Raw genomic sequence first — 23,798 nt, 5'->3', positions numbered from 1 at the left:
TTAATCAATGGAGGTATTAGTAGTATTAGCAGTGATGGTTGGTGAAGTGCTGTCTAAGTTTACTGTATGTGCAGTTTTTGGTTAGGAGTTGGTGGAAGATGCCTCTTTATCCAAAATGTATAGCACACCTCTTTGCTTAGCATGACCAATTATCCTCAAGGAAATGTTGTCATGTACCTCGCAATGTGTATTTTTAAACAAAAATTCACAAGATAAGAGGTCAGTGGCCTTTGAAAACAGAGATTAAATTAAATTTAAAAGAGGGAACATAAAGAACATTGGTTAAAATAAAATCCTATGATAGCACAACTGTTCCACAAATATTGGTAATTGTTTTAGTGCCATTGAGGCATTTGATTAAAACAGGGTCAACAACATTGTAAGTTTGAAAATTTTTTAGGGAGAATGTGACATGTGCAGTAGCACCAGTGTCTATTATCCAACTATTTGGGTGTAACGATATATGAGATGTGGAAAGGATGTAGGAGACACCTGCCGATGGTGCTATGACAGTGTTAATGGCTTGAGATTGAAGCGGTGAGTGAAAGTGATCACTTCCTTGTTGAAAATAGCAATTAAAGCTTTCTTTTGGTCTTTAGAGAATAGGGAATCAAGGCTTTGTTTGTGTTCAATTGGGGCTGAGTTGTTGTCGAGATTGTTGCTTGCATCAGGGGTATTCTCAGTAATAATAAGATTGTTGACAGTGGCAGTGCCAAATCTTCTTTGTAGATGGGGGGAAAACCATGCTTATGGTAGCAAGTTTCAATTGTGTGACCAGGTTTTCCACAGTGAGAGCAGCTCCTCAATGATCCTTTACCTGCTCCACTTCTTCCTCTATTCGATCTGTTGTTACCGCTTCTTCCTCCACGCATGGGTGGGTTAAAATTCGGAGTGAAATCATTAGGGTTTTTGGTGCCAGCATTAATGTTTACAGCATTCACTACAATCTTTTCATAACTGTGGTTAGATCCTATGCATTGTCTTTCTTGTTGCAAGAGCAGGGAGTAGATGGAGTTTACATTAGGAAGTGGGGACATGAATATAATTTGTGATTTAACTGTGCTGTACTGATCATTCAAACCTCTCAAGATTCATATAGCATGCTCTTGTTCGTGATATTCTCTCATAATTTTCAACCCACACGAGCATTGTAGTTCGCAATTGCAGTCCGTGATGGGTCTGGACTCATTAAGTTCTTCCCAAATCCCATTTAATTTGGTGAAATACGCAGTAATGGAGAGGTCTCCTTGTTTCATCGGATACATTTCTTCTTGAAGTTCTGCGACACAAAAAAGATCTCCCTCATAGAAGCGGTGCTTCAGATCATTCCAAAGCTTATAGGCAACATTACACCATAAAACACTTTGCAAGATTTCTTTGCTCAAAGAGGAATGTATCCACGATAGCGCAAAGGTATTGCATCTGTCCTAGAGTTTGAAATTGGAATCGCTTCTTTCTGGTTTTGGTAGGGTTCTGTCAATGAATCTCAATTTATTCTTGGATTTAATGGATAACCAGACGGACCGTGCCCAAGAGTAATAATTTTGAGTTGTTAATGGAGATTGGGTGAGAATCAAACCTGGTGTTCATTTGGATGTAGGTAGTATGGTGATGTTGGATCTTGAATCGGATTGATGTTAGTTCTTGCTACTTGTGATTGCAGTGATGCGATTTGACTCATCAATCTTGCCAATGTTTGTAAGTCTAATGTAGAAAAATCCTGGTTTTGTTGATTCGTGTTCTGCGAACTCACTGGATTTTCCACTATTTCTTCGGATTCTGTTATGAAAGATGCAGAGAGAAGGGGCAAAAACTTGATTCTCTATGCACTCATTAATCTGCAGCATCCACGCTTCACCGCACCATGAGAAAACCTGTTCGAAGCCACATATTATGATGCAAGAGAAGAAAAAAGCAAGAATAAGAGAATCAGGATTCTTGTTAGATGAAAAAGATTACACCCCTTATAATGACTAAAATCCAGTGTTCTGAAAATCAAACCGGACCGGACAATTCGATCGGAAACCGATCTTCTAGCTGGTTCGGTTGATGTGGAAAATCGTCTGACAAAAAACCAGTGAAAGAATCGGTCGAACCGGTGATTAACCGGTGAATCGATAAAATTGGTTGGTTTTTTAACAGTTTTCAAAATTATAATTAAAAAAAAAAGAAAATGGATCATATAAATACCTAATTTCCCGGTTCCCCTTCCCTTACAAAAAACCCTAACCCACTACGGCACTACCCCCCCTCGCTCTCTCTCTCTGAGCCAGCAGCCCCTCTTCTCTCTCAGCCAGCAGCAACAGCAGCCATCGCCTCCGCCGTCGCCGAACTCTTATTGTCAGCCAGAGGGTGCCTCGCCGCCAGCAGTGACAAACAGAGGGTTAGCTCAAAGCTCTTGGCCGTCCATTCTCTTCTCCTCCACGGCATCACCTTTACACTTACAGATCGAAGCTCGTGGCCGTCTTCGTCTTCTTCGTCATGGACTTGTAGATCGAAGTGCGGTCAGTTGGATTCCTCCATCGCTGGTCAGTTTGCTCGATCCTCGTCTCTATCTCGTCGTTCCTCCCTTGCCGGTAGTTAGGTTTCGTTCTTTCCTTACCGCCTGTTTCGCTCTTCCTTCGATGTCAGATTGATTCGTCTGTAACTCTGCTTCATTTTTTTCTTTTGTTAATTTCTATGAATGAGTTTCTATATTTTAATGATTCAAATCTATGTTTGCTTCAATTTATGGTTGCTTATTTTATTAATTTTATTGAGTTACTGAACTCTGATTCTTGGTTGCTGTTTCTTTTTCTGTTTGTTGTGTTTTGAGTTGGGGTGAGTTGTTTTTCTCTGTTTGTTGTGTTCTGACTTTTGAGTTAGTGTTAATGGTGGTATGATGGCCGTGTTTGGATTAATTGTGTAATTTTTGTTTCTGGATTCTCTGATTTTTTCTATTTTTGAATTATAAAAAAATATTTTTAAAGATTTTCTTGTTTTATACTTTTGTAGCTGATTGATGAGGATTGCTGATTACTTGCGAGAACTTAGGGGAGAATAGTGTTGTTGCTGCATTTGTGTTAACTATTAAGTGTGTTAAGATTTTGGTTTCTATAATTTTATGAAATTGGAATAATTGTTGATGGTTGATTTCAGAAAATCTGGCATAATTTTGTTATGGTGTTTTACTGCTCTCTTGAATTTTGATAAATTTTGATGGATGATAGTTGTTGGTGTTATGTTAAATTTTCTAACATAATTTTATTGATGATTGATGATATTTTTTTAAATATTTGAAATTATATATTTAAATTTTAATAATTTTATTTAATATTTAATTAAATCGGTTGAACCCTAGTTGAACTCCGGTTGAATTATTGAACCAATGAACCAGTCACTTTACCGGTTCATTGACTGGTCCGGTTTTCGCAACTTTGCTTCTAACTTCTTATTTCTAAGTCTTGATTATAATTTTTATTTAAAATTTATATTAATAATTTAACAATTAAAATGGGAAAAGTCTAGGAACCGGCAGTTTTATTGAAATCTGGTCAGTACTTAACCAGCAAAAATAAAGTGAGTAATCTAAAACTTGCTGGTCCCTAGCACTCCTCATTAAAATGTACTCTATAACACTCTTTCACTATGGCGGTTAGCGCAAACCCTATTTAATTGTTTCAAATTATTGATGACGGTTACTTGGTTAGGGATAGAAGCGTATTTTACCGTTTAATCTTTAGTTCTTTACAATGTTATCAATATTCAATGGCCCTTTGTGAACCCTAACACTTTGTTTGATATAAAGAAATTTGTGAGGAAAGAAAAGAGAGAAGATGAAAATGGATGAAAAACTTCATTTTCCTCTCTTTGGATCACCAGAGAAATTGTATGAAAAATAAAAAAAAACTTATGTGAAGTCTAGTTTAATTTTTTTTGCTCAAAGTTGCAAAAAAAAACTGGAATGAAAATGTAAAGATGAACAAAAATACATATATACCCTTTCATATTTATATATGTATTTATTTGATATAAAAATTTTTTTTTACACAATTATTTATATGTATTTGTTTGAAAAACAAATATATATCTTTTCTTTTATGACATTTAAAATTTAAAAAAATAATTTAAAATTTTTTATTAAAAAAATAATTTAAATACATTAATAAAATATTATTTATATATAATATATATATAAGAATAATAAAATAATTTTATATTATTATAATTTTTTTTTTAATTTTTTTTCTATCCAAACATTTTCGATCCATTTTTTCTTCGTCTAAACAACATACAAAGAAATCTAATTTTCCTCTTCTTATTTTATTTCCTTCCATTTTCTTTTCTCTCATTCTCTATCAAATATCCAAACAAAGTAAAAACTCGGTGAACTCAACTACACTACGTACGCTCTCCTTCAGTCAGTCTCGCTCGCTTCGCCGCACTCTCGCCGGACGGAGCAGTCCAGTACCCCCTCGCCGGAAAGGTCCAAACCTTTTGAGTTCAATGCGGCACCAAACTTACTTCTTCGTTTATTATTCTCCCGTTTAACCGTTTTTCGCATGTATATCAATTAAGAACACTAAAACCCTAAGCTCCTTCTATTTTTCAGTGCAAACTCTAATTATCCAAGTCCAATAGAATAAGAAGCGATGTCTACGCTAGAAATTGAAGCTCGAGAGTAAGTTCCCTTATTTCTCGTTTATTCCTTAAATTAAAAAAATATATATTTTAAAGTATAAATTTTTTAATCTGTACATATGTACTGTCTAGTTGTAATATACTTTATCATTTGATGATTGATTTTTGTTGTCATTTTCAGTGTCATCAAAATTGTGCTTCAGTTTTGCAAAGAAAATTCATTGCATCAGACATTTCAGACACTTCAGAACGAGTGCCAGGTTTCGTTGAACACTGTGGATAGCATTGAAACCTTTGTTACTGATATTAATAGTGGAAGATGGGATGCAATATTGCCTCAAGTTTCTCAATTGAAGCTTCCAAGGAATAAATTGGAGGATTTGTATGAGCAGGTATTTCTCTTTAATCACTTCCATTCATGGTATGCATTCTGTTTCCCTTCTTGATTTATCATAAACTCTCTGTAATTTATATGAAAAGATGATGATAAGTCTCTCTCTCTCTCACTCTCTCTCTCTCTCTCTCTCTCTCTCTCTCTTTGTGTGTGTGTGTGTGTTTTTTTTTGTTTGGGGGGAGAGGGGGGGGGGGGGAGAGGATAAAAGAAGAATTTCACTATAGTGAAGGTGGGGGTTTTGATATTTTGGAATTTCTATTGAGAAATATTTTTTTAATCTTAAAATTTTGCCTTCTACTCTACATTTTTGTGATGCTCAAAACATCAACACTCTAAAAATGTTATTTGTGTTAGTCATGTTACTAGTATTTTTAATTCATTCGAAGCTTCATTCAAATGGTTGCACAGATTGTATTAGAAATGATTGAACTTCGAGAGTTGGATACTGCACGTGCAATTTTAAGGCAAACACAGGTGATGGGTGTCATGAAACAGGAGCAACCTGAAAGATATTTGCGTCTTGAACATCTCTTGGTCAGAACTTATTTTGACCCGAATGAGGTACTGATCACTATTTACATTTTTGCAATTGCCTGTTCTCCAAATCAATCAATGTTTTGCTAATTTCTTTTTCTACTTTTTTTAATTTTTTGCTTAGACTGTGTCATGGTCAATTGTGAGTTTGTGACTTTTTATGCATGATAAGTTCCTAGATTTTTTGTTTGTTTTAGGTTGGTAGTATATAGTGTTTCTATGTTGGGGAAAGTGGATTGCTGTTAAATGAGGTATGTGTGCTTTCGAAGTTTGGATAGACAAACCTGAAATAATTGACACTTAGTGATGTTTGATGATGTTAAGGTATAGAACTATTCACATGTTTCTACGCAACTCTAGCATTTGGAGGTACTAGTTACTATGATCAAGATTGGATCCCTATTTGACCCCATTCGTCTAACTAGAAGCTAAAATTTAGCCCAACGTAGGGTGATTTTTTGTAGTCTAACTGTCAAATCTATAGAGACTCTTATGTGTGGGGGAGTGTGTTCAATGTCATTGGGATTTGGCAAACATTTATGTTGGTTATTGAGGGCCTAACATAAACACTTCTTTTGTCTACACTTGAGATTGGCTATGTAAAAAGTTTTCAACAAGCTTGACATAATTAAGCTATAGTTAAGCTTATTTATGACTATTAGATTATGTAGAGATAAGAGAGGAAGAGGTTTTGAATATTTTGATAATAATTTGCTAGAGGAGTGCAGCTTTTTTTATTTTTTATTTTTTAAGAAAAAAATAGAATATATTTCTCATTGACATTATTATGTCTTCTTTATTGTAATTACTATGTAAATAAAAAAGCTATTAAAAAATATTATTAAAATTATAATAAATATATTGTTCGATTCAATATATTATAAATTCTATGAAAAATATTAATAATTGAAAAAACGAGGCTCAGTAGTGCCTATTAAGCAACTAGTGAAGTGCTACTATGGCTAGCATACTAAATACAACGATTTGATTTCTTTCTCATGTTTTATTGAAAAATAAATACCATAATCTTCATGTATTATTGTCATGTTTTCTTGAAAAATGAATAGGTCTGAATTGTGATCTATCTGACAGGCTTATCAAGACTCAACAAAAGAGAAGCGGCGTGCGCTAATTGCCCAAGGTTTTTGTCTTCTACTTTACTGGTAGTTTCTATATCTGATTGTAATGAATATTTCTATCTTGGTTGGAATTTTAAAATGAACCCTCCTCTGATTGATAGAGAACCAGTTTGTTGCTGGAGTTCTGTTTTCTGTTTTCGTTTTGTTTTGTTAAAAGTGATGATGTGAAAAATTTGTGGTCTGTTAGGTTTGAGGAAACCAATTCCATTTTTATACCCTGTTATCAATTTTGTTTAGTTGGAATTCTTTCATTTGCAAGATCCTTTATAGGATAATTCTAGGATTGTTTCTTTTAAGGATGTAATGGTTTAGAGAATTCCTTATCATTTGAACTGGTGGACTGCTTTCCTTTTTCTCTTTTGGTGATGGGCTGTCCAGCTTCCCTTTTCATTTTTTCTTGTTGAATGAATTGTGTTTTTTCTAGCATTTTGATACGGGTTCCTGTGAGGATTGAGAAACTTTGCAAAAGATAATAGAAGAGATAAAATACTGTTTGTTGTATAATATGTTTACACTCAAATATGTGCCCCGGAGATAATTTTCTTATGGTATTGTGTTTACAAACGTTGCTTATACTCCTACCTTTTCCATAGCTATATAATACTGTAGTAGAATTCTAGCATTCTAATTATGCTATACACTATAATAATCATTAATTAAATAAAATTCAATTTTCTTGCTATAAGTGTGTTGTAAGATTGTGGGCATGGCAGCATTCAGTGAACGCTCAACTGTTCAAGTTCTTAACTCAAACTCGAGTCTCAAATTTAGTTTACTAATTCTGTAAAAAAATGTAGAAGGTATTGAGATTTTAGTCTAAACATGACTGAAATCAGGATTGTTTTAATTACTCTAATATTAATCTGCCCCAGGTAAATTGTATACAAGCATCGAACCATACACAAAAGAAAAGTTCATTCTAATATAATTCAGTGGCTCAAGTTCATAACCACCAAGGTGGTTCTTAATATTGTGGGTTTATTTTTCCCATTTATGATTGTATAAGTACATTGCGCCATTTTATATTGCTTGAAAACTGGAACTAACTTGCATTTTGCATTTTCAGCTCTTGCTGCTGAAGTTACTGTAGTCCCTCCGTCTCGATTAATGGCTCTAATTGGTCAGGCTTTGAAGTGGCAGCAGCATCAAGGTAATCACCTAGTAATATGTTGATGTCACTTTGAAGTGTGCATTTGTATCCGATTCACTATTTGCAATTTTGTTTTTGTTTCAGTTCAGTGCAGGACATCAACTATTCTACTTTTCTTCAACTCATTGATGCGGTGTTTTCCTTTGGGATCTTTCAGGGTTACTACCTCCTGGAACACAATTTGATTTGTTCCGTGGAACAGCTGCTATGAAACAAGATGTAGATGACATGTACCCGACAAATCTCTCACACACAATAAAGGCATGATTAATATATGTTTTAATCAATTGTTTTAGTTATATTCTTAAATGGATGTGAACATCATTGGAGATATAAAGAAACAAATCTGCAAGGCCACATGATTTCCTGCAAATTTGTGCCAAGGAAGTTTTCATGTAATGCTGCAAAGATAGGACTGATGGCACAAACAAGTGTTATGTTTTTTTTTGGGTTTGTTTAAAGTATTATCTATATAACATTTTTTCTTCCTTTTAGTTTCAAGAATGAATATTCTGTTATAAACATGAGTAACACTAACCTTGTTTGAGGTTAGGTATTTTTATTTATTATACAGGAACTGTAGAAACACACATTAATCTCTATTGAGCTATAGGTTATATGACACTTGGTAGGAGATTAGTTTTAGGAAGGTGAGGTGATGAGGAAGGAGGAGCTGTTTTGTTTTCTGGTGTTCAAGCTTTAACCATCACTTGTTTATGCACCTGTTGCTGTGGTCGCTAAGGGGTATTGTCCAAAGATGTACATGGGTCCAGATAATCTGGCACTGATTATCTAATTTGGCAGGTCTCTAGTAGATGTTGGTTTTGTAGTTATTAGGGTAGTTATGCCATCCTTAAAGCCTTTGAACTACAATCTGTTTTACTATTGCTAATTGGTATACGATGGTCATTCCTACTTCATCATTATTTATCTCTTGAAAAGTCACGGTTGTTTGACCTTGTATGTATGTCGCATTTTAGAGGTTGCCTTATGCTTCTAGTTTGTTACTCTATTTGTCATCCATACTTACATAGTAAAAGTCGTTATTCCTTACTAGCTCCTTTTTGTATAATGATGGTGGACGGTGCAGAATCTGACCCTTATCGCTTGTGTTTTTCCTGTATGCTTGTTTAGTTTGGGACAAAAAGTCATGCAGAATGTGCTTGCTTTTCACCAGATGGGCAGTTTCTTGTATCTTGCTCGGTTGATGGGTTTATCGAGGTATGCAAGATTAGAATATTTAATGTTTTTGGGATAGGAAAACAAATATTGAAATATTTTAATTTCTTTAGAATTTTATGAGCTTCTTTCTTAATTTGTGGACAAATTTCCAGGTCTGGGATTACTTAAGTGGAAAACTAAAGAAAGATCTTCAGTACCAGGCAGATGTAAGTGAGTTTGTATTTGAAATTTTTTGAGACTAAGTATAATGTATTTTGATGAATTTTGAAATAGCAATTTGGCTAATACGTTTCCTTAGGTTGTGTTTGGATGAAGTATTCTAAAATTTCAGGGAATACATGGAAATTCAAAGGGTTCGATTAAATTCCCTTCAATTGCACAATTTCTTATTTGGATGAAATAAATATATTACTTGCATTTAATATGACTGACTTTCCTCTTTGTTACTTTTAGGTACTTCAATTTCCTTCTTAAAATCCCTTGAAATTTGTATATCCCTTCATTTATATCTGCAAGTACAATATTTTACCACGAGATTTCAAATTCTCTCTAAAATTACTTAGCCCTCTTTAATTACTCCATCCAAAAAAAAAAGTGGAATTTTCTGAGCCTCAAATATCTCTCAAACCTTTACTGTCCCTTGCACCTTTGCATTTATTGATTCACTGGAAGCTGTGGAAAAAATAATGCAGTAGTCTTGGTTGCTAATTTGGAACTACTGCCATAAATGCAGAAATGATTTATTTATTTATTTATTCCATTTCCTTGTAACTTTCAGTATGCATGGGGGTTGTTTTGTGATGTAGTACACGGATTAGACCTTCATCAGAGCTTTCCTGTTGGGTTGTTCTGCATGAAAACATCGTGATTCACGTAGCCGAGTTTTAAAACTATCAATACTAACAAGACATGCTTACCTTCTGGAACAAAGTAGTTGCACATTGAAATAATATGTTTGTGCTTTATGGAAGGGAATTTCGTATAGTATTGTGTACAGCAAGTCTAGTCATTTTTTGCATTGCACCTTGTCTGATTCTATGAACTTACAGGAAGTGTTCATGATGCATGAGGATGCCGTGCTTTGTGTAGACTTTAGCAGAGATTCAGAGATGCTTGCATCTGGATCACAAGATGGAAAGATCAAAGTGAGTGTTAATTGTCTGCCTTTTATGGTTTTGAACTATCCCTTTGATGAAATTCTAAAGTGAAAATAAGAGGAATTAAATAGCAACTGATCATAATACTATTGCAAATTTTACTATCTTTGTCTTTATGCTTTGTTTCTAAATGAAGCTTTATGTTCATTACCATATCTAGTCCTCCTAGTTAATTGTATGCCACTCTATATGGTTTATGGTTATTCCAATATGTTTCATCATCTTTTATCTGTGCCGCAATTGCTGTAAATTCAAAGTGTGTTAACATTGTTCACCTGATCTGTTAATAAGTGGAACTTTAATCTGTATAATTGGTCGTTCATTTCAGGTCTGGCGTATAAGGACTGGTCAATGCTTGCGGCGTCTTGAGCGTGCACATTCCCAAGGTGTGACAAGCCTTTCCTTCTCTCGTGATGGAAGCCAATTATTGAGTACATCATTTGACAGCACAGCAAGGTTTTTTCTCAATTAACTTGTTTGATGTCCATATTTCATTAACCATTTATGAGCGTAGAGCCTTCCTGGAATATGTTAGGGACTTGGTAAGGAAGGGAAATGCTTATTAGGGAGTAAGAGCTTTAGATGGTACTATTATTTACACTGCAGGGATTGCTAGTAAAATTTGCTAAATTGTGTGCAACTATTTATATTTTACACAACTTATTATAATCTTTGACTCTAGAGCTATTTGATATTTTATTATAATTTCTTTAATAAAATGTTAGTAATTGCTAATGCAATTGTTTCTGGTGATGTAATATAGAATCCATGGTCTCAAATCTGGAAAGATGTTGAAAGAATTCCGTGGGCATACATCTTATGTGAACGATGCAATTTTCACAACTGATGGTAGTCGTATCATTACTGCATCTAGTGATTGTACAGTGAAGGTCAGTTATTCAGCAACAAATATGTGTCGCATAATAATTCTTGGATATTCATAATAATTCTTTTCCCTCTACTAATTGTAGGTCTGGGATGTGAAGACAACAGACTGCATACAAACTTTTAAGCCGCCATCTCCTTTAAGAGTGTGTATTTAATAACTTTCCATTATTACTGCATAGAAACTTCAATCTACTATCGCATCTCTCTAAATTTGTTGTTCTGCCTAATTTTTGGTTCTTTTGAATTTTTAGGGAGGTGATGCTTCTGTCAACTCTGTTCATATTTTCCCCAAGACTACTGACCACATTATTGTTTGTAATAAAACATCATCAATATACATCATGACACTTCAAGGACAGGTAAATATTATATAGTGGATGACTTGTCATTTTTTATACTTGATTTAGGGGGATATTGCTATGAAGATTAATGTGGCTGCAAAAGTATTTTCCTTAATGTTCATGGTTTCTGTTGAAAATATCTATTTCTGCATATACATGGGGTGAAATTGGGGAATTTACTGAGATACACAAATTCTCTATAGTCTTGCTGTATTTGTTTCTCTGCCTTTTAATTATTTTGAAATTTTTCATATTTAAGAATTAATAGTCATTACATTACTATATTGGAGTCAGATGGTACTTGCTTCATATGATGTCTTACCTCTCCACTTTTTATTAGTTCTAATAACAACTAAGCATTGTCATATCATATGGGGTCATGGATAGTGCTCTATGATATCCATGTTTAAGCTATTAATATTTGACAGTGTACTGAGTGTTCCAATACATTTCTTGGCAATAACCTAAAATCACCATCCTGTCCATGATCCATGTCATAAAGATTTGACAAATTTTTAATGTTAGCTGTTGATGGCCAACCGCAATCCTCTTTATCTTGGCTTGGGATTAACCAACCAGCTTTAGTTTAGGATTGGTTCTAAATGTCATAGTATGAAACTCATAGGTTTGGAGTGATGAAGGTTTCTTATACTTTCTAGTATAAATATATCAATCTACTACATTTATGTAGTTTTCCTTGTAACAGTTTGATGGTGCAATTGTGCAACCATTTTATTCATCATCTTGTTGATAGATTATCACCATATTTCTTTTCTCCCTCTCCTTTTCTATACAAATGAAATTCAGATTTCATGTAATTTAAATATAATAATGCTGCAAGTTTTGGAAATTGTAACTTAAGCTTTTTTTACCAAGGTAATTGAATTTTGAAGCTTTGTTTTGTTTTATTTTCTAAATGATATGTATTTTTAAGACATTTATTATTGTATGTTGTTGAAGATGACACTATATTACATGTTTACAATATATTTAAAGATTGAGACTAAAATGCATGTAATGGATGTTGCAGGCATTGTGATTGTGGTTTTATTCAATTCTCAATGGGATATAAAAGCATATTGTCATAAATTGTGATGTTGTGATGGGATTAGAAAATCTAACTGTACAATTGAATGGTTGAAGTGGATTTTGATTTTTGTTGAAAATAAAAAATAATACATATGTACTTGTAGTACGTGCTATTAAGATAAAAAATGAGATTCCCATACTGCATGAGTTATGAAATTGCATCATTATTCTTCAAACTATGATAAGAGAAAGCGTGTTAACTACTGGATTTTAGGCAAGTTGGTGCCTAAGTATGTTAGAACATTTCGGTGAATGCTATCTGATCTAAGTGGTCCTATTCTGTGAACATTTCTGGTCCTATATTCTAAGCGCATTTTTCTTTGTCAAACGTGTTAGGTTGTTAAGAGCTTCTCATCTGGTAAAAGAGAGGGTGGCGACTTCATTGCTGCTTGTGTTTCACCTAAAGGAGAATGGATTTATTGTGTCGGTGAAGACAGGTATATAGATTTATACTTCTTATTTTGTTCTATAATATTGTCTCTTCATGCAAGATGGAAGACAAAGATGTTATACCATGCCTTAGCCTTATTACTCAGACTTTTGTGCTTGCTATATTTTCGGTTTTTGAAAATAAAGAGCTTAGCTTAATCCTTAATAAACTTCAGAAAATGATTTTCACGAGATTTTCCAATTTGTAATTAAATTTTTATTTGAATTAATCCTCCTCAGTTTTACTTCCAAATTGTTATGTTAATTCTTTGGGAGATTTGAAAATTAAATGCAGGAATATGTACTGCTTCAGTCACCAATCTGGCAAATTAGAGCATCTGATGAAGGTATGTTGCTTGAGATAGCCTGACATTAGATTTATAAATTTCTCTCAAATTAATTTCATTTTCTAGAAACAATATAACATTGTGATATTGTTTATATAAGGTACCATTGTGTTAGTTGATCTATAAGCTTGCATATTTTTTATAGGGTAAAGTACTAAATTGGTCCCTAGGTTTGGGCGTAATTCTGTTTTGGTCCTTAAGGTTTAAAGTGTTTTATTTGAATCCAAAAAAGTTTCATTTAGCATCAATTTAGTCCCACATTGAGGTCAAAATTAAATAATTAACAAAATGTCCTACATAACAACAGTTCAAGAACAAAATCGATAATCTGTAAAACAAGTACAAGCTCCAGAGGCACAAAATCAACCATTGATGCATCAATACAAAAAAGTTTCATTTAGCATCAATTTAGTCCCACATTGAGGTTAAAATTAAATAATTAACAAAATGTTCTACATAACAACAGTACAAGAACAAAATCGATAATCTGGAGAACAAGTACAAGCTCCAGAGGCATAAAATCAACCATTGATACATCAATACATTTATTTATTATTTTTTTATAATATAAATAAAATATTTTCTATAAAACTAAAGAAAATGATAAATAAATGTATTGTGCCTCTGGAACTTGTACTTGTTTTACAGATTATCGATTTTATTCTTGAACTGTTGTTATGTAGGACATTTTGTTAATTATTTAATTTTGACCTCACTGTGGGACTAAATTGATGCTAAATGAAACTTTTTTGGATTCAAATAGAACACTTTAAACCTTAAGAACCAAAACAAAATTACGCCCAAACCTAAGGGACCAATTTAGTACTTTACTCTTTTATACTTGTATCTTCCAGCTGTATCTTGGAGTCGAGCCAATCCAAGCACTCAATAAAATAAAAACTTTTTTTTTAAAATTGTATACAAATATCTTTATTCTTTAGAATTTTATAGAATACTTTTTTTTTTAATAATATGGTACTTTTTCCATTAAAATAACCAATCCAAATGATATTCAAGGTACTTATTCTATATATTGTGTTTTCTCCACCACTAACACAACTTATGTTTATCTCTTGATACACAACTTTTTCACGGTTAATGATATTCTCTCTGGTTAATGATAGGTCCATGAGAAGGAAGTTATAGGCGTCACCCATCACCCCCATAGGAATCTTGTTGCAACTTATAGTGAAGACTGCACAATGAAGTTATGGAAGCCTTGATCTTCGTCTGCCCGCTATTATGACCTCCATAAGCACAAATGAAAATCATAGGAATACATGTTTCTCGTTTGTAGCTGTACAATGTTTTTTCTCTCTTATTTCCATTTTGTAGCTTGTTAATTCGTACGCTGCCATTGGGAATTGTAGGTGAGATTGTACTTTTATTTATGATTTATGGTTTATCGTCTTGATAAAATTAAAGGAAAAAAATTGAAATTAAAATCCCTGGAACTTTTTATTTAGAGATTACACATCAAATAAAAAATAGATAAAATGGATTTTACAACGATCAGTGCAGGCCTCTGCTTGGCAGTATTTAAGAATCCGAATCCAAAAATAAGAAAATCCAATGGAGCCATAAGCAAAGATAGGAAACATAAACAGGTTCATCCAAAGTACCTGTATTTATAACACTGCTACTTTTTTTTTTGTAATTTTGGGAAAGTGCACACCACATCTTTACCGGATAAGACTACTTTTAAGGTTCAAGCTTTCTAAAACATCCTCAGTTTTTAATACGCTTGAATCATATACATATGGAAGAAATGAAGGGCAAAATTTCAGTTGTATCCACACATAACAACTGATAAGAGGGGTAATCAAGGGATCTGGACACAAAACATCAAGCCCTTAATCATTGTTTTATAACTAAACAAACTTTCCATGTTAACTCCACAAAACAAACAAGTGAAACAAAATTGTGTTGGAGGGTCCATGAAAAATTTAGACATCTCCACTATTTGTGTCTAGAACCGGAGTAGTGATTGTCATTGGGATTTCTCCTGCCACTAAAAACTGCTAATGCTTTCCTTATGGGAGGATGGAAAGGAGCACGCTTATCTGTGTGGTGGGTGAAGACACTGCCTGATGCGAAAATGTCATCATCCTGTGAAGAATAAAGAAAAAAAATAAATTAAAGTAGCTATGGTTAGTATGAGCCTAAGTCTCCGAATGAGAATGACGACAGGAAGATGCAGCAAATTCAATTGGAAATGGAATCAGCGGCTATATAAGTAGTTTCAGCATGTAGAGGATAAAGTACCTTCTTGCTAGCCTTCTTTGTTTTAGGATAAAGTACCCGTTGAGGAAGCTGATCTTCGCGGAGAATCAGGTTCTTTGTGACTGCATCCCTGCCGCCCTTGGGTAGAGGCAGTGAAAACTGCAAATAAAACCATGTAAAAGATGCAATACATTATTTAAAAAAAAAAAAATTGAACATGTAGTTCTAGAAAACAAACCAAGCTCACCTTTGTACCACGTAATGTTACTCGAGGTCGACGGGCTGCCATCACTATACCATTTTCACCAACAGTAACAGCTACCTTGCGTAGGGTACCACCATTTCCACATTTTGGACAGAAAATCCTCCCAATATCAGCAGTAACAGTGCGGCAGGCATGACACATGAGTATCCATCTGGACAAATAATTTGAGACATAAGCACATAGGAATTGCCATATTGTGATTCAAAGAATATATTATTAAACTACACGCAAACAGTAGATGTCATAAGTCATTATGTAAGTTGCAAATAGTGATGATTGGCAATTTGTAAAGACATAAGCATTTAAGAAGCTTAAGTAAATTACCTGTGCAGTTGGTGTATCTGTGAACCTCCAGGCGCCAGCAAACGCAAACCCATCTGGAGAAGAACATTTTGCATTGCAAAGTCACCTGTTACACAGGCTACACTTGATTCAGATAATGATTGAACCATCCAACTTTGTTCACTACTATCATCATCTGCATATGACAAATCAGTAACTTCACTAGTCTGGCTTGCATGCTCCAAGTGGTTTGATTCGCCGTTGAATGTATCTGTCTCACCAGGTTTAGAGAAACCTAGGTTTTGTTCATGATCAAGAACTTCAGGTGAACCTTCTAGCATCATTTGCTTCATAAGTGCAGGGAGCGTTTCATGACTTTCATTCTCTTCCATTATCTGATCATTCACAGAAACACCACTTCCAATATGGTTTTCGTCATTATTTTGATGAATGTGCTGAGACGAAGCTCCAGCATCTTCAGTAACATCATCGGCATTTTCTTCCAAATCTTGCTGCTGATCTTGATTACTGGATGTGCCATACAACTCACGTCTAGCTTTCCTTCGTAGAAATCTCCTATGAGTACTTCGGCTGACAGCAGGCATCCAATCACCCTCGTCGCCATCAACTTGTCCTTGGGATGCATCAATTCCAGCAGCCACCATGATCTTCCCTTCAATATTTATCTCCTTTTTCTTAGGCTTACTTGATCCTAACTCAAGATGCTGTTGAATATATGAGGAAGTTTTGCTTTTATGTTCTGCTGAACCATCTTCTAAATGACCTTCTTGAGAAACAACATTCAGGTTTAAATCCCTCAAAGGAAGGATCCTTGAATTGGAATTCGACTTGTCCTCAGCTTGATGCTCCAATGCTTCCCACTCCTCCATATTAGGCACATTGGAACCCCACCCTGGCATGTCCTTCTCAGGCAACCTCGGAACATTCACCGTTTGAACAGGAGGTGGACTTTCCCTGAGATTTTGTGTCCCATGGATTTGAGCCTCCAAAGTGTAAGTCAAAGCTATGAGTTTGAGATCAACATCTGAAAGAGTTTGCAGGTCACCAGTACCCCTAGCAAACTTGACAACTACAGCATTCCATTGGTAATATAAGTTAGAAGCCAATATACACTATCAGTTCACAAACAATAATACATAAGCTATCAATCATAATATAACATCTAGATTGAATTAAAAAGCAACAGTTTTGAACATTAAATTAATGTCCAAGATAATTTCACTAGAATTTCATATTAAATTCTGTGGAACATATTCACTTGTATTGTCCAATTTAACAACACATTCAAAGATTAATGCTTAATGCGTAATGAGTCCTTATTTACACCCACATGCAAATCATAGACTCATAGTTTCTGAAAGAGTTTACCTTTGTTGATAGCTTCAGGAGTGGGCTCCATGGTATCGATAGTGAAGGGAAGGAAATTAAGTTTGTGGCGTGAAACAGGGTCACGGATTTCTTCCATGACTTCAGGGACGGACACGAACTTGTCGGCAAGGCTGTGAAGCTTCTCACCGCCATCAATGACAGCGTTGGCGTCAACAACGGCCACAGAAACGCCGTGGGCAGATTTGCAGCTCTCGACTAAGCCTCGACCATTTTGAATGGATTGTTGCTGAGGTGGCTTCGCAGTTGCCTGATTCTTCAGCACGCTGCTCCAGCATGATGATGATGATGCTGGTGGTGGAGGTTGATCCTCCATGTTGATCCTCCTTGATTAAAAAAATTAAATAAATAAATAACCATTTCTGAACATGAAAGATTTGAGTGCTGACAAAACTAACCGAAAAATAATTAAACTAATTCTGTACCCATGAAAGATATATTTTGTTTGACAAAAATAACCAATCGTTATTTGTTTTGATTCCGTTAAAACATCATATTAAATTTCTAAATTACCCTTCATCCTCATCTTTAACCTCTTGATTTTGATAATAGAGAGATACAGAGAATGCCAGAAAAGCAAAATCATTGCCAAACTCTTTCCCTTCAATTAAAAAATAAGAATGAACAAGTAGAACGAAAAAATTCAATAGAAAACATATAGTATAGAACACAGATTGAACAAAAGGTGTTTGAACATGATTTGGCTTTAGCTTGTTGCTCTTTTTCTCTTTCTTCCCTTTCTCTTTTTCTTGTTTCCTTTTTCTTTTTCCTTTCGCCCTAGTCTTTTGAAATCTACCAAACATAAAGATGATGAAGAAGAAGAAAAATAACAAGGTTCTGAAAATTGGACTGGTGATCGAATCGCTCTAGTTACTGGTTCACTAGTCTAACCGGTTCAACCGTAGTTTAACCGAAATAACACTTTTATAATAAAATAATAAATAAAATATAGATAAACATCATCAGCAGGTGATTCTTGATTGATACTACCATCCATAACTGAAATTACAAATCCTAAAAAGTAATAATTAACTATTTTAACACTCATTATAAGTTTATAACACTATTGAACTCATCAAGAAAGTCACAAGAGATAAGAAAATTTTATTGAACTAACTAAACTAGCAACAAATATTCCATCATCTTCTCATGTAGTTAATTGACTTAATTTAATTCATCTGTTTCTTCGTTGAACTAAAAACAAGGTTGAACAATTTATGCTTTTCTTCATTGGGTTACAAACGAAAAATAACAAGCTATACGCCTTCATAATTTTAACAAGGTTTTCAGTACAATTTTAACAAGGATTGTCAAAATTTTCAGCTTCAAAAATTAAAAACAAAAAATTACAGTAGTGAACAAACTCAGAGTGAGAGCATTGAGCACAAAAAATTGATTTCTGAACAAAAAATAATTTCTGAACAAACTCAGAGTAGCCATTAAAAAAAAAAAACAAAGAACAAATGATTTCTGAACATTGAGGAATGAGGAGTGAACAATGAGCATTGAGGAATGTCAATATGATTTCTGAACGAAAAATAAAAAAACGAAGAACTACAGCAGGGAGCAGAGCTAAAGCTAATCATTCTGTATTTCAATATGATTTCTGAACAAAAAATTGATAAACAACGAAGAACAGGAATAAAAAGTTCAGTGAGCAGAGCGAAAGCTAATCATTCAGTGAGCAGAGCAGCCATTACCTTCGAGGGACAAGCACGACAGACGACTCAAAAGACGACGACGAGCACGACGAGGGACGACAGGCAAAGCGCGACTGAGCAAGATGAGGGGTTGGAACACGCCGACTCGCGAGCACGATGAAGAAGCTGGCGATTGGCGAATGAGGAGAGAGGCTGGAGCACGACGAACAGACGAAGATCTTGAGCGCGACGGACGGAGGCAGTGAGAAGAACGGTCGCGGCGGTGGAGGAGGCTAGGGTTTTGTGAGAAACTGAGAATGACGAGAGGAGAAGACCAGACCAAAACCCTCTTGGAGGCTTGACGGAGACATAGGATCTATTTTGAGTATTTTGAAAATCTTGGAATTATGGGCTTGTTTGTTTGGGTGAACTTTTAAGAAAAGATCTTTTTTGAGTTATTTTTTTTTAAAAGATCCTATAGAAAAAGTAAAAGTAATTTTATGTTTGGATATCTCATGCAAAAACATCTTTTTATTTATTAATTATGTTTGGGTATAACAATATAAAAGTACTTTTTTGTTTATTTATTGCATGAAAAACATCTTTTTTTAAGAAAAAAAGATCTTTTAAAAAAAGATGTAAATTATAGTTTTTCAAAAAAAAAATTTTTTATTTTTTTAGTGCTTTTACTTTTACTATTAAAAATTTGTCAAACACGCTAAAAAATAAAAAAAAAAGATCTTTTTCTCTTTTCATAAGTTCGGTCTGTCGAACCTTTTCTTTTAAATCTTTCACAGAAAGCAAAGTTCTACCCTCAGGTAAAATTAACTGTTTATCTTTAAGCAACACATCAAAAATCTGATCAGATTTTGAAATATCAAAACTATATTTTTTTCCACTTTTTAGTTTTGAATCATTCGACTTTTCATTACTTGGCAACTTCTTCAACAAAGAACAAACATAACGAGGGCCTTTCTTAAGTTCGGCCAAATCAATTTCTGTTTCGAAATCAAATTCTTCTTCGGAAGACTCTATTGTTACATAAGCAACCTTTTCTTTTCGAGTAAAAGGTTTACTCTTCGATCTCTGTTCACTCCTGTATTTCTCTTTTTCTCTTTTCATAAGTTCGGTCTGTCGAACCTTTTCAGCCAGATGAGCCAAGTCAGGAATATGCACATTAAGCAATTTTCTACGCATATAAAATCCCAAGTCCATAATTGCTATTTTCACTATCTCATTCTCAGGTAATGACACATAGCATTACTTCTAGCATTTTTGAAACGTATTAAATAATCATCAATGGTCTCACCATCTTCACATTTCAAAGCCACTAAATCAGTAACTGCTACGTTCATTTCACCTCGATAGAACTGAGCGTGAAAAGCAGTTTCTAACTGGTTCCATGTTGTAATCAAATTTGGTCTAAGATTCGAAAACCAAGTAAATGCATTCTTTGTCAATAATGAAGGAAAAAATTTCATTTTTAAATTTTCATCATTAGCTAGATTCCCGATTTCGACCAAATGACGAGCAACATGTTCAGTAGTTGATTCTCCAACTTCACCAGCAAATTTTGTGGTTATTTTTGAGATTATCACCCCTCTTGGCACTTCAGCCATTTGAACCACTTAGGGAAAAATGGACACAAAATGTGGTTGATTCATAAAACCAACATTTAGCCAACCCGATTTAACACTTCTTCAATAATTCTAGTAACTTGATAGCGATCACCACGCAATCCGGCTAGATAGTCATCAGCATTTTGACTTCGGGGAACCATGTGAGGATTTTCTCGATTCGGAATCTGGTTTTCATTTTGAAAAATATTTTCCATTCCTTCGTTATTTTTCCTAGCATTATGCCTCTCACCTTCATCATAATCAACGATTCGAGCAATCCTCTCAACTTGTCTAGCAAGACGTTCGAATCTTGATTCGTGATCAGCCATCATGGGATTCAGAATTATAGTTATTTGCTGAGTCAATAAATTGACCAAGTCATTATGACTTTCCTCTACTTGTTGTCGATATACTGCCACCAAATTCACAGCATTCGAAGTAGAGCCCACATGATAATCACGAGAATACTCGGAATGTTGTGGGTTTTGAACGTTATTCGCTCCATTTACATTCCCAAAACGAACAGGCGGCATAAAACCACCCACCGGTGGGGTATAACCAGGAGGAAGACCATAAGGAGGCCAACCAGCGGTTAACAGAGGTTGATATGGTGGCACAGGACCATGTGGACGAGTATTATGTCCAATATTTCAAGTTTGAATAGTCGTAACGACTATACTTTCAGTCCCAATTGCACCTTCCGAACGTGAAGACACGTCAGCTTGTTGCATGGAAATCGGTATGCTATCATTGGTGGATGAACCACCATTCATATTTGATAACTCATCAGCCATGTGAATGATCTTCCCACTTCGTAAATGCATACACTAACAATTACTGGAAAAAGATTTATTTGACACACTTTGATTTAAAACTGTCCCACCAGGAGTGCCAATTTGTTTTGTCAATTTTTAGCAAATCAATGATGGTTCAATATCTAATGATCTGTGAGCGAAGATCTTTTTTCATTGAAAAAGATTTATTTTAACAAAATAATAGCGCCCAAACAAGCACTATATATATATGTATATATCTATTTTTGGTCAATTTTAGCTTTTCAGGATTATTTTGCATTTTTATATTCTTTTTATATTATTTATATGTATATTTATTTTTGTTAGTACGCGAACTTTTTCTTTTTAATATTGTATCACTAGAGGTGAAATCCTTCGTCATGAACCAAATTGTGTGTTAAACACAACTATGGCCATTTACAAAACGTTAATGACGTTTTGTGTTTCTTCAATTAAAATAATATTTTTCTAACAAAACGTCAGTGACGTTTTCTGTTTTAATAATTAAAATAATATTTTTTATTACAAAACGTCAGTGAAGTTTTGTTCTTTGATGATTAAAAAAAAAATTTATTGCAAAACGTCAGTGACGTTTTGTGCTACTACCACAACCCTGTAGAACACCAAAATCATCAAATATTTTTGTATTTCACATTAAAATTATTCATATATAAAAATTTTAGCCTTAGTACGCAAGTAAACATTATCTTAAGCGTCGCGCTTTTATTTTTCACATTTTTGCTTAAATTAACCTTTAAAGCTACTCGAATATTATATTTCATTCAATTATATTATATATATATTCTATTTTTATTTTATAGGTCGTAATACTATATCACCTATATTTTACGGCTTAAGCGTAAAATTTTGTATGGTAGGGTGTTACACTTTTCTTGCGGCAGTTCTACCTGGTCTGCGCCTTTCTTCTGACAGTTTCGTCTACACTTCTTTGTGATAGTTTCGTCTGCGCTTCCTTCTAGCAGTTTCGTCTATACTTCCTTCCGGCAATTTCATCTGTGTTTTCTTCTGGCAAATCCATTTGCATCCATTCTATCAATTTATGTATTTTTTTTATTTCGTTGTTTTAAATAAGTTTCAAACTCAACTTACTCAAGTTGTCATTTGAGTTTGAAGGAGATATTAGAATATATTAGGATCAATTAGCTTTCATTAGAATTATTTAGCATATCTGAATATTTATTATAGGATATTACGTTTTTATTATTTCGATTCTTTTAGCACCTATAAATACCTTTCTATATTATATCATTTAACATAACTTAAATACACACAAATTCTTTTTCTATTGTTCTCTTTTATCCTTTCTAACAGAGAAAAAGAGACAAAGCGAAAAAGAGACGAAATAGTGGAAGAAAGAAATGGGAAAAAGACTCTCTCTCTCCCCCCGATCTGTTTACATTTATTGCCGTCAGTCTTTGACAAAGATGGAGCTTCTTCCTCTTCTAGCGGTGACGCGCAGAATTCAGTGCAGGTGGTTATGGATGAAATCGAAGTAAATGCGATGCAATACTCCTCGTTTGTTCAATTTGATAATTACACTATTGATTTGGAGATTGAGATGTATGTGGGAGACATTTTATAGATCTATAGAGAGAATGCTCATGAGATTTTTAGATTGTTTGTTAAGGTACAATTTCACTTTCTACTGTTTAAGATTAAGTCTGATTCTAATTTAAAATTTGATAGAATTTTTATGGATTAGGGTTTATTTTGGTACTAATGATGAAAAAAAGTTGAAAGTTGAAATAAAGAATATAATAAAAGATAGTTTAGTCATTCTAAAAAATAACTTTAAATTTAACAGTGAGATAGTTTTGTCAAACGGAATATATCTTTCGTGGATACACAATTTTAGTTTAATTTTTTTGTGATTAATTTTGTCGGTGTTTAAATCTTTTAAGTCAGAAATAATTATTTACTCTTAAAAAAAACTCTTCTTTAAAAAAAAATTATTTTTTCTTTTTACTTTTTGTTTTTCTTTTCGTTATTTTCTAGATTAAAAAATAGGAAGATGTTCACATATACCATCCTACCAAGTTGAAAGTTTTGTGTTCTAATTGTCGAGTCCATGCAAATTTAATTTAAAAAATGTTAAGGATCACGATTTAGTGGAATTGATCTGTTGGGCTGCATTTGTTGTTGAGAATAAAAATACAAAGATACAAAATTTTGTGTTTTTGTATTTTTTTATGATAAGCTATAACAAATTATAAAAATTTAATTTATTCTTATTTTTTCATTTAAAAATTTGAGACAAAAAATATAATTATAAAAAAT

At 33.8% G+C, this 23,798-nt stretch overlaps 2 protein-coding genes across 2 annotated transcripts; one reads left to right on the top strand and one right to left on the bottom strand.

Annotated features, from left to right (window-relative positions):
• The first annotated feature begins 4,229 nt into the window (after window positions 1–4,229).
• On the top strand, window positions 4,230–14,715 carry LOC112728101 (suppressor of mec-8 and unc-52 protein homolog 1). Its single transcript, XM_025778088.2, has 17 exons — window positions 4,230–4,465; window positions 4,592–4,660; window positions 4,802–5,012; window positions 5,423–5,575; window positions 6,641–6,689; window positions 7,754–7,837; window positions 7,995–8,098; window positions 8,972–9,058; window positions 9,172–9,225; window positions 10,069–10,164; window positions 10,505–10,632; window positions 10,940–11,066; window positions 11,148–11,207; window positions 11,316–11,423; window positions 12,831–12,931; window positions 13,219–13,270; window positions 14,395–14,715. Exons 2-17 carry the CDS (start codon window positions 4,632–4,634, stop codon window positions 14,491–14,493), a joined length of 1,542 nt encoding a protein of 513 aa, XP_025633873.1. The 5' UTR covers window positions 4,230–4,465; window positions 4,592–4,631; the 3' UTR covers window positions 14,494–14,715.
• A 148-nt stretch (window positions 14,716–14,863) lies between these two features.
• LOC112728100 (RNA-binding NOB1-like protein) lies at window positions 14,864–19,496 on the bottom strand. The gene is made up of 6 exons (XM_025778086.3): window positions 19,148–19,496; window positions 17,430–17,773; window positions 16,083–17,130; window positions 15,741–15,909; window positions 15,536–15,652; window positions 14,864–15,379 (listed from the first exon to the last, which is right to left on the bottom strand). The coding sequence occupies exons 2-6, from the start codon at window positions 17,761–17,763 to the stop codon at window positions 15,230–15,232; spliced, it is 1,818 nt and encodes a 605-aa protein (XP_025633871.1). The 5' UTR covers window positions 17,764–17,773; window positions 19,148–19,496; the 3' UTR covers window positions 14,864–15,229.
• Window positions 19,497–23,798: the final 4,302 nt, after the last annotated feature.

The sequence above is a fragment of the Arachis hypogaea genome, chromosome 12, assembly GCF_003086295.3.
Source record: "Arachis hypogaea cultivar Tifrunner chromosome 12, arahy.Tifrunner.gnm2.J5K5, whole genome shotgun sequence".
Classification (NCBI taxonomy): domain Eukaryota; kingdom Viridiplantae; phylum Streptophyta; class Magnoliopsida; order Fabales; family Fabaceae; genus Arachis; species Arachis hypogaea.
Note: the sequence above shows the minus strand (reverse complement) of the source record. Positions and strands in the feature narration are given on the sequence as shown.

Coding starts and splice junctions, on each gene's coding strand:
- LOC112728101 (XM_025778088.2), top strand. CDS start 4,632: ATGTCTACGCTAGAAATTGAAGCTCGAGA. Junction 9,059..9,171: donor CGGTTGATGGGTTTATCGAG/GTATGCAAGATT, acceptor ACAAATTTCCAG/GTCTGGGATTACTTAAGTGG. Junction 12,932..13,218: donor TATTGTGTCGGTGAAGACAG/GTATATAGATTT, acceptor AATTAAATGCAG/GAATATGTACTGCTTCAGTC.
- LOC112728100 (XM_025778086.3), bottom strand. CDS start 17,763: ATGGAGGATCAACCTCCACCACCAGCATCATCATCATCATGCTGGAGC. Junction 15,653..15,740: donor TAACATTACGTGGTACAAAG/GTGAGCTTGGTT, acceptor TTTTATTTGCAG/TTTTCACTGCCTCTACCCAA. Junction 15,380..15,535: donor CAAAGAAGGCTAGCAAGAAG/GTACTTTATCCT, acceptor TATTCTTCACAG/GATGATGACATTTTCGCATC.